At 26.4% G+C, this 10,584-nt stretch overlaps 1 protein-coding gene across 1 annotated transcript in view; it reads left to right on the forward strand.

Moving 5' to 3' along the window:
- Positions 1-10,584, forward strand: part of LOC111634796 (copine-3-like) — a 64,595-nt gene that overhangs the window by 40,345 nt on the left and 13,666 nt on the right. Inside the window, exons 13-17 of the mRNA XM_023379631.1 lie at positions 947-1,077; positions 5,242-5,348; positions 6,733-6,752; positions 6,863-6,952; positions 7,855-7,914. Coding sequence (XP_023235399.1) covers positions 947-1,077; positions 5,242-5,348; positions 6,733-6,752; positions 6,863-6,952; positions 7,855-7,914 — 408 coding nt within the window. The remainder of the gene's footprint in view (positions 1-946; positions 1,078-5,241; positions 5,349-6,732; positions 6,753-6,862; positions 6,953-7,854; positions 7,915-10,584) is intronic.

Genomic DNA, 10,584 nt, shown 5'->3' on the forward strand with positions numbered 1-10,584 from the left:
AAGAACATATTAGAGCAATACGTGGAAATTATGCAAATTCTGCAGTAGCGGAACACTGCAATTCAACAGGATGTGAAATAATATTAAAATCAGTTAAAATAAGAAAAAAAGAAGAAAATAATTATAAACGACAATTATATGAACACATTAATATAATCAAACAAAACAATAGAATGAATAACAACAACGGAAGAGAAATACACCAATCATGGAGAAGAATGATAGCCACAAACAGGAAAGTGACGTATAAAGAGAATGAAAGAGACTGGCAAAGACAAAGTGAAAGTGAAGAAAGACAAAAAGAAATGTAAGTTGGAATTAGTTTTAAATGTACAAATATATAAAATGTTAACGTTTATTGTAAAATGTCAACGTTTAACGAAAAATGTCAGTGTTTAATGTAACAATTATTGGTTTTAATACAGGAATGTTTTAAAATTAATATTGATTGTAATTGGAATGAATTATTGGAGGATAGACGGAATAGAAAGAAAGAACATTAAAATAATATGAATTTTATAATTTATTATCGTAGGCATAAGAATTTTAAAAATATTGTCGGTAAATTAAGTTTGTTTGAATTTTATTTAGAATTTGTTTGTCAAATACCTGCTGAAGAGGGAGATACAAGTCCGAAACACAAATTGTGTGTCCAGGTAATTGTAAAATAAAACAATTTTAATCTGTGTAACTGAGGCTGTAATTTTATACACCAGTATGATAAGTCCTATTAATAGAAATACACTGATATAGTGATTGAAAGAATAATTTTGAAGATACAACTAGTATTTGCAATGCAATTTTTACTTTATTAAATTGTAATTTCCACAGCCCTTTTTTACAAAAAAAATTCTTTAATACATAGTTTGAAGTCTTTTCCTATCAGATTTTATTTAAAGAACAATCTGCATTTATAAAAATATAAACCATAAAATTTTAATTTCAGGTCGCAATTGATTTCACAGGATCAAATGGAAATCCTGCAGAACCTAATTCCCTTCATTATATAAGCAATAATCCAAATGATTATATGAAAGCTATATGGGCTGTTGGAAATGTAATTCAAGATTATGATAGGTATTTATTTTTTTAATTAGAAACAAGAAAATTTATTTTTAAAATATATTTTCATATTAACTGTTAATGGATTTATCATACTTTTAATGAAAATAAATAAATTAGAAATAGATCCAAAATAATGGATATACTTTCTCCTTGGTAACAGCTGTATCAACATATTGATAACTAAATTGATAAGCAAATGAAGCTAGCCCAATACTGTTGTATGAAAAGTGAAGATTAATACTTCAATGTTGTATTTTTCTTATTTTATTTGTTAAAATAGTCTTTCTTCTTAAATCCTTATTGATTAATTGTAAAACAATAAGACAGCAATTAAAATGTATGTGAAGATTTTTAAGATAGAGTTGTCAACATATATGTATTAGTGCCTTATATGTATTATATGTTGGTACTATTGCTGTAAAAAGTACTTTAGAAATATTGAATTGTACAATAGTTTAGAATGGAATCCTAACTCATAACACTTAAAAAAGTATTACTTCTAGAAGAATGAACTTCTTGAATTTGATGTCAAACAATATGTAGAATCAGAAACAGTTGTTGATTGAAGTTGATATAAATTTTTAATTATTTTATGCAATTTAATACATCTGAAGACACTTTCAATAATAAAACAAACATATATAATTTTGTTGACAGCTTTTTATGTAAAATTATCCTCATTTTTATTGTACATGTTGCAAATGGAGTGTAAAAAATTAATTATAAGGAAGCATAGTACGTTTTAAAAGACATATGAAAATACTGTAATAACTGTTGAGAATAATCTGTTATGATTGAACTAAAATTTTGTGATAAAAATTGCTAAACTGCACAACTATGCTAGAATGCAACTGAAACATATGAAAACAGATATTGGGAATGGAGTCACTTTTTATTTCCCATTTTAGTGCAATTTTTGAATTTTTCATAAATATTCTTTGAAGATATTCATAATACTAAAATTATTTCATTTCAAATGTTGTGATTGATACTAAAGGACATCATTTATTGTAATGAGAATTTGAATATATGGAATTTGGATATCACAACTCTTGGCATAATTTTCTGATGAACTGGGATATGATGTAGGACAGCAGTTATAAATGAAAAAATTGAAAAGAAATATGCTAGTAATAAAATTTATTTTTAAGATAAATTAAGCACAAATATTAAACAAATTACAGTATTTCCATAAGAATTAAACTTTTTGTATAAGAAATAAAAATTTACTAATCACATTATACACTTTACACAATTTTTTAATCAAACAGACGTTTTTGATCCCATTCAGAGGATGCCTCAGGTTAAAAATGTATTAAAATACAAATTAAAGAAAAAAACTTGAGTTCTAATGGTACAACTATAACTGCTATTTTTAAATTTACAAAATTTGAAAAACAAACGATTTGTTTTACATAGCGTTTGTTTTTCTACATATTTTAAAAGCTCTGCAAACAAATAATTTATGTATTTTTAAAATGAAAACATTAAAATAAATAAAAATATAAAATAAATACACATGTTATTGACAAAAGTTTTTTAAGTCGAGCTTATGTCATTCTCTTTCCTCATTGGGCTATCAACTAGAGACTGCAATGCTTTGGATAATGTTTCATTCTTGAAATTAATGCATTCACCCTTTCTAGATGCTTGGGATATTTCAAAAGCTTTCATTGATCATAACTTGTTGATGTCAAACACCCTTTTTAATAACATGCCAACACTCCACTTCACTCGCAAGGGAGGTGTCGGCAAGTGGGCAAGCACTGTGGATAGACTATTTGTATGAACATCACATTTATGTTTCCTGAGTCTTTAGGTTAATGATCTTTCAGTGGCACCTATGTATGTAAAATTTCAACCAAATCTATCTTCCCATACTTGAATAGTGTATACCCCGGGGAGTAAGTTTCTATCTATGGAATCACTACCATTAGATAGAAGCCAATGGTAAAGATAAAATATGTTGTTTGTTTTTTGACTTTTGTAAATTTAAAAATAAGTTTGAGAATACTTGTATCTGAAGATGGCCTATTATATTAGGTTATATCATATCATATATTCGAAAACGTTAATGTTTCTTTAATAAACGTTTTCTCAGCATCAGGTGTTGGATGATTTATTAAAAATAGTAATTATAGTTCTATCATTAGAACTCAGTTCTTTTCTTTAATTTTTATTTTAACATATTTTTAACCTGAGGCAGACCTCTAAATGGGATCGAAAATGTTTGTTTTGATTAAATTAGTGCTGGAAAAGTATGTAAGGTGTAGTATGATTAGTATATTTGTTTCCAGTTTTTCTACAAGTGCTTTTTGAATTAAAATTTAACAGGAAATTTTTGTCCTCACCATGAAGATAAAATTTTATGATTGTGTTGTTTTGCAGACATAATTTTCTGATCATATTCAATAAATAATACATAACAAAATTTTATGTATAACAGCCATTATACATTTTTGCATTGATTGTATCAGGCTTTGGCAGTAATGTTTATCAATTTCTTGCCAATTCACTATAATTGCTACATTTAATTCCTTCCTTCTTTGGTGCCTTTGAAGTGACAAGACTTTTTAACTTGATAGGACTTAAATCCAGACTATTGGCAGGCAACTTTAACCTTTCAACAGTGGGATAGTCAGGTATGGTGCTATCCCAAAGTAGTGGAGAATAAATGTGGGAAATTTTTAAAGTATTTTTCCACGCATTTTTTCTCAATACCGTTTCGGAAAAAGATTTTGTAAACAGTTATGTCTAAGAAAAGTCTTTTTTTATTGTTACATAATTCATTTTTTATGTGAATTTTTTTTATGGTAGTTTCTGGCTAGTTTTTGGCAATACCCCCAAAAGAATTTAACGGATATATCCATCCCTCACCATTGCTACACTATCGCCCTGGATGGATATAATCGTCTCTCATTGTCAAGTGGTTAAACACCTGATTTTTCTCTTTTTTGTAACAAATCCTTTATTTATCTTGCTCAATAGAAACTAGCATTGTCATCTTGAAACCAACAGTTATTGGAATCATTAAAGTGTTTATCAACTGATGGTATGAGAAACTGCTCAATTATTTCCATATAAATCTTGGCTTCTGTCATACACAGGTTTTCGTTATCTTCTAGGACATGCAACTCTATACCATCAAACTTGTAGGAAATTTAATAGACTTCAGTAGACAGTTTAATTCAAGTAGACAGACCTCATTACATTTTTCTGATGCACATCTCCAAACAAATTTCTCTACAGTCACCAACTCCCACATAAATTCATGATTTTTCACTAAATTCTACTCCTTACTTACTCTGTCATCAAGTGTTTGTTGTCTAGCCAAAATATAACTGCTTCTCCTTTGTACAGTCATTGGTAGTAGCTTAATTTTGATGTTGCCAAACTTAAACTTTATTTCTTGAGTTGATGATGTACTGTTCTGTCAGAAGTTTGCTTTCTTTACTCATTATTCATTTATTTTGTATTATTTTTATGATTTCTTCATCAAATATTTCTCAGATTTTTATCATTTCTCTTAGTTGTCTTTCTATGATCACCAGCACATGGATGATTAGTTAATATCTTCCATGTTATTGTATTTTTTCAAACATCAGATATTGTTCTCTGAGCACAACTGAACAATTTAGCAACTTCTTAGTGTGATTTTCCCTTTTGTAACATTATAATAATCATCATTCTTTTTGTAACATTTCATAGTTCCTTTTTACTGCTCATAATTTGAAACATAAAATGACAAGCAATAGCAAATAATTGAGAAAGTTTACCAGAAATATTTGTATCTGCATTCTCCTGATTACTTTAATATGTAAATTTGAATCAAGGTTCTAATGGAAGATACAATGCTTGATCAGAATATTGTCTGCAGAATGACACAGTAATAAAATTTTGTCTTCAGGGTAAGGACAGAATTTTTGAATTTATTTCCTGTAATAATAAATTCACCAGTATAACTAACTAAAGCTCAGTAAAACTTCTGTATACAGCTGACTGTAATAAATTAATGTACCATATATCCATTTTCATTTTTTCACATCATTAGAGAAAACACCCACTAACCTTGGACTTCCATAAACTCAGACAACTTAAGTTTGAGTTAGTGGGAGTTTACTGTATTATAAATTAATATATCATTGTTTTTTGAAATTATTCATTAACTTTTTTCAGTGATAAAATGTTTCCTGCTCTGGGTTTTGGAGCAAGAATACCTCCATCATGGGAAGTATCCCATGAATTTGCTATTAACTTTAACAACAGCAATCCATTCTGTACTGGTAAATTTGAAATTGTTAAATACTTAATTAAAATATTATAATTTCAAATAAAATGCTAACTTTTTAGTTTAAAAAAAAGTACTAAACATTAGAATTATCAAAGATGAAAATAGCATAGAAATAATAAAGCTTAAATTCAAATATTATTTCTTTGAGTGTTTATATAAATTTCATGAAANTAACTCAAATTTAATATATATGTACAGTACTTTAAAAAAAAAAAAATTACTGCCGACATGCATATAAGGTGACTAAAAATAAAGTTCTGTTCCAGGAAAAATGTAACAATAACTAAAAAGCAGTTTTTAGTATTTATTATTTTCTTACAATATAACTGTATCTGTATACATTTAGAAATTATATTGTAACATTTATAATATTTTCCAAAGGTTTTGTATAGTTTGTACAGTTCTTCTACACTTTTTCCTTACTTCTTATTTCAGATTTAGTGTCAGTTGCAAAATGTCATTTTTGTAACTACATTTTTACCTTTCCCTTTCAAAATATTATTATTAATACTTTTCATATCTACTATGTTCTTGTTTCTTGACAAGAACATAGTGGGAACCAGTGGCATGTGGTGATATTTGATGATAGAGAAGCTGTGCCAGCCCTGGATAGAATAATTAGAAGCATTATATGATATTTTGGTGTGTATTATTCACCAGCTAAACTGCAAGGTTAGTGCTCTGTAAAGTGCATGTGTGAATGCCTGTAATCTGGCTGCTTTACACCATTCAAATAGCTGTAGAAGCTGCCCCATATTCGACAATACAGCACTTTCATTGGGAATATGCATAAAAAATTTATATTCAAAAATAGCAATCTTATTATTGTTTTTCATGTGTAGTATAGAAATTTGTAATAAGATACATAATGCAGTTATAATAAAATATTAATTTTAATTATTTCAAAGTATGTTAAAATATGAAAATAATCACACAATATATATTTATATTTTAGAAAATACAAGGGAAGCAGCACTTCCACAGCTTCCACAGACAGCACACCACTGGTGGGAACAGACAATTATCAGAGAATACTATTTGTACATTGAAAGATGGTCTATGATGAAATGAGAATTTTCACATCATTTGCTTTTTATGTCAACTTCAGTGAATCCATGTCATTCATTGTAGAATATTCCAATTCTTTTCATTAAATTTTATTGTACTAGTCACCACATTTCTAATTTGAACATTGAATTTTTTTTTTTTTGAGCATCTACTAGTACATAGCATTAAAAATATTAATAGTTGGTACTAGCTGCAGGTACGATATACCAGTGCATTCTGGCTGAAAAATAGTCCTAAATTTCTGTTAAGTAATTCTTATTTAGAGAAAAATCTTTTTAATTAATTAATCTACAGTTTTAAATTAATAGATAATAACCTGGTTAATAGAGTAATATCACTTCTCTTTTTCTTCTTATGTTTAATTAATAGATTAACTTTTATTCTAAGTTATTTAACATTAGAGGCAATATTCTGATAATTTTGTATGTTTTTTTGTAGCTAGAATGGCCTTGTATCAATAAAAAGAAACAGAGAGACAAAGGATCCTCTTACAAAAATTCTGGAATAATATATTTATCATCTTGTAAGGTATATTGCATTTCAAAACAGTATTTATTATTACATAAATAAAATAATAACAAGAAAAATTTTATGTAAATACAGTAGAGTCTCGAAAACATGGCCTAATGTGGACCGAAGGGTGGCCGAGTTTGTGAAAATGCCGGGTTGTCGGAAATGGGGTTAAAAAAAATAAGTATGAGTGTTTCCTCAGAAAATACTGTACTGTACTTTATGTATTGTTTACTTGAGAATACAACAGAGAATAAACTGCCCAAATACCCTTAAACAAAGGAAAAGTACGTACTTTATGAAGACATAGAGCCTTTACTACATGAAAATGAAACTTAATGAATACACTGTGTACAGTAATTTACCAGATAAGACAGACCTCAGAAAAATACTTTATGAGGCATAAAGCTGTCTATAATGAAAATTAATTAACTAAGGATTTTTTTGAACTGCCAGGGTGTGGCCGAGTTATCTGGACTGCCAGGTTATCGAGTGCCGAGTTTTTGAGACTCTACTGTATTAACAAAATCTTGTTTTACTTTCTTCTGGGTTGTCTAATTTAGTGTAAATATCAAATTTGGTTCTAATTAATTACTAAAAAACATAAAATTAGTTTATTTAGAAAACTAAAAGCTACATATAATTTTAATAGTTATTTTTGCAATTTGAAGCTATTAGCTATGAAATTTAATACTACATAGCTATTTTTTAATTATTTAAAATTTTTATTGTGGAATAAAAAGATTTATAATTATGATAAAATTTGAGTTATCAGGTAAAATACATTATTGTGTCATTTGTAAAAATAGACATGTAGGTTAAATAGGCAAAACGTTAAATTAGGAATGTTATTTATTTAAATTTTTATCATCATTCTGTTTAATGCTTTATTTAGCTAAAATTGATAATTATTTTTATAGGTAATTAAAAATTATACCTTTCTGGATTATATATTTGGTGGAACTCAAATTAATTTTACAGTAAGTAATATACTTCATAAAATTAAGTGTTAATAATTAAAATACTTAAATTTAATATAATAATATAAATAATTTAAAATAAAATTAATTTTTGAATTTCACTTAAAATTTATCATATACTGTATATTCTTGATTTTTCTTTAAAGTTTCACAAGGTTATATAAACAATCAGAAATATTCTTTCAGAATTAAATTATTTTTGCTTATACCTGCTTGTTTTAAAAAATTCAAAAATGGCTTTGTTGATTAGATGGATACTACAAAACAGATATTTTTGTACAAATACATAAGATATTTTATAGTAAAACTGCTATTGAAAATACATCATTTGTATTAAATAACATCAGAAACAGAACATGTATTTTGTTTAACTATACAAAATAAGTCACAGAATGAGAAATAAACTTTTAAGAGAAATTAAAAACTTTTTAAAGAAAATTGGAATACTAAGAATAGTTAAGATTGATTAACCATTTTTAGTATAGTATAAATCATTTTATAATTTAAAATTGTATTAAAAGTATTTGACTAAGAACTGTACATTTTAGTTAGTATTAGTTATTGTAACACACCAATAGTGTAAAACCAACTGCCTTGCAGTGTTATTTAATATTAAATAAAAATTACAAATATAAATGTAAGCATTTTTCATAAAGTAACTTATTGTTATCAGGCAATAGAACATATTGCAGATTCTGAAATTATATGTTTCTTCTACATTTATCTTTTTTACAGATTGTTTTTTTAATGTTTTATACGTAAAAATAAAAAATTACAAATGCAGTTTTGCATATTCACTACTTCCAACTCTTTAATACATATTTAATAAAGTAAAAATTGCATTGCAAATACTAGTTGTATCTTGCTTGCTCACCATGTCCAATCACCTGGAACAACCATTCTTTACTGCAGAGACGACCTTTCTTTGTAGGCTACAGTTCTGCACAAATATGTAAAATAGTCTAAAATGTCCACAGGTTTACATATTTGTGCAGAGCTGTAGCCTACAAAGAAAGGTCGTCTCTGCAGTGAAGAATGGTTGTTCCAGGTGATTGGACATGGTGAGCAAGCAAGATACAACTAGTATTTGCAATGCAATTTTTACTTTATTAAATATGTATTAAAGAGTTGGAAGTAGTGAATATGCAAAACTGCATTTGTAATTTTTTATTTTTACGTATAAAACATTAAAAAAACAATCTGTAAAAAAGATAAATGTAGAAGAAACATATAATTTCAGAATCTGCAATATGTTCTATTGCCTGATAACAATAAGTTACTTTATGAAAAATGCTTACATTTATATTTGTAATTTTTATTTAATATTAAATAACACTGCAAGGCAGTTGGTTTTACACTATTGGTGTGTTACAATAACTAATACTAACTAAAATGTACAGTTCTTAGTCAAATACTTTTAATACAATTTTAAATTATAAAATGATTTATACTATACTAAAAATGGTTAATCAATCTTAACTATTCTTAGTATTCCAATTTTCTTTAAAAAGTTTTTAATTTCTCTTAAAAGTTTATTTCTCATTCTGTGACTTATTTTGTATAGTTAAACAAAATACATGTTCTGTTTCTGATGTTATTTAATACAAATGATGTATTTTCAATAGCAGTTTTACTATAAAATATCTTATGTATTTGTACAAAAATATCTGTTTTGTAGTATCCATCTAATCAACAAAGCCATTTTTGAATTTTTTAAAACAAGCAGGTATAAGCAAAAATAATTTAATTCTGAAAGAATATTTCTGATTGTTTATATAACCTTGTGAAACTTTAAAGAAAAATCAAGAATATACAGTATATGATAAATTTTAAGTGAAATTCAAAAATTAATTTTATTTTAAATTATTTATATTATTATATTAAATTTAAGTATTTTAATTATTAACACTTAATTTTATGAAGTATATTACTTACTGTAAAATTAATTTGAGTTCCACCAAATATATAATCCAGAAAGGTATAATTTTTAATTACCTATAAAAATAATTATCAATTTTAGCTAAATAAAGCATTAAACAGAATGATGATAAAAATTTAAATAAATAACATTCCTAATTTAACGTTTTGCCTATTTAACCTACATGTCTATTTTTACAAATGACACAATAATGTATTTTACCTGATAACTCAAATTTTATCATAATTATAAATCTTTTTATTCCACAATAAAAATTTTAAATAATTAAAAAATAGCTATGTAGTATTAAATTTCATAGCTAATAGCTTCAAATTGCAAAAATAACTATTAAAATTATATGTAGCTTTTAGTTTTCTAAATAAACTAATTTTATGTTTTTTAGTAATTAATTAGAACCAAATTTGATATTTACACTAAATTAGACAACCCAGAAGAAAGTAAAACAAGATTTTGTTAATACAGTAGAGTCTCAAAAACTTGGCACTCGATAACCTGGCAGTCCAGATAACTCGGCCACACCCTGGCAGGACAAAAAAATCCTTAGTTAATTAATTTTCATTATAGACAGCTTTATGCCTCATAAAGTATTTTTCTGAGGTCTGTCTTATCAGGTAAATTACTGTACACAGTGTATTCATTAATTTTCATTTTCATGTAGTAAAGGCTCTATGCCTTCATAAAGGACATACTTTTCCTTTGTTTAAGGGTATTTGGGCAGTTTATTCTCTGTT

The sequence above is a fragment of the Centruroides sculpturatus genome, unplaced genomic scaffold, assembly GCF_000671375.1.
Source record: "Centruroides sculpturatus isolate CEXI.00-Female unplaced genomic scaffold, Cexi_2.0 scaffold790, whole genome shotgun sequence".
In the NCBI taxonomy this organism is placed as follows: domain Eukaryota; kingdom Metazoa; phylum Arthropoda; class Arachnida; order Scorpiones; family Buthidae; genus Centruroides; species Centruroides sculpturatus.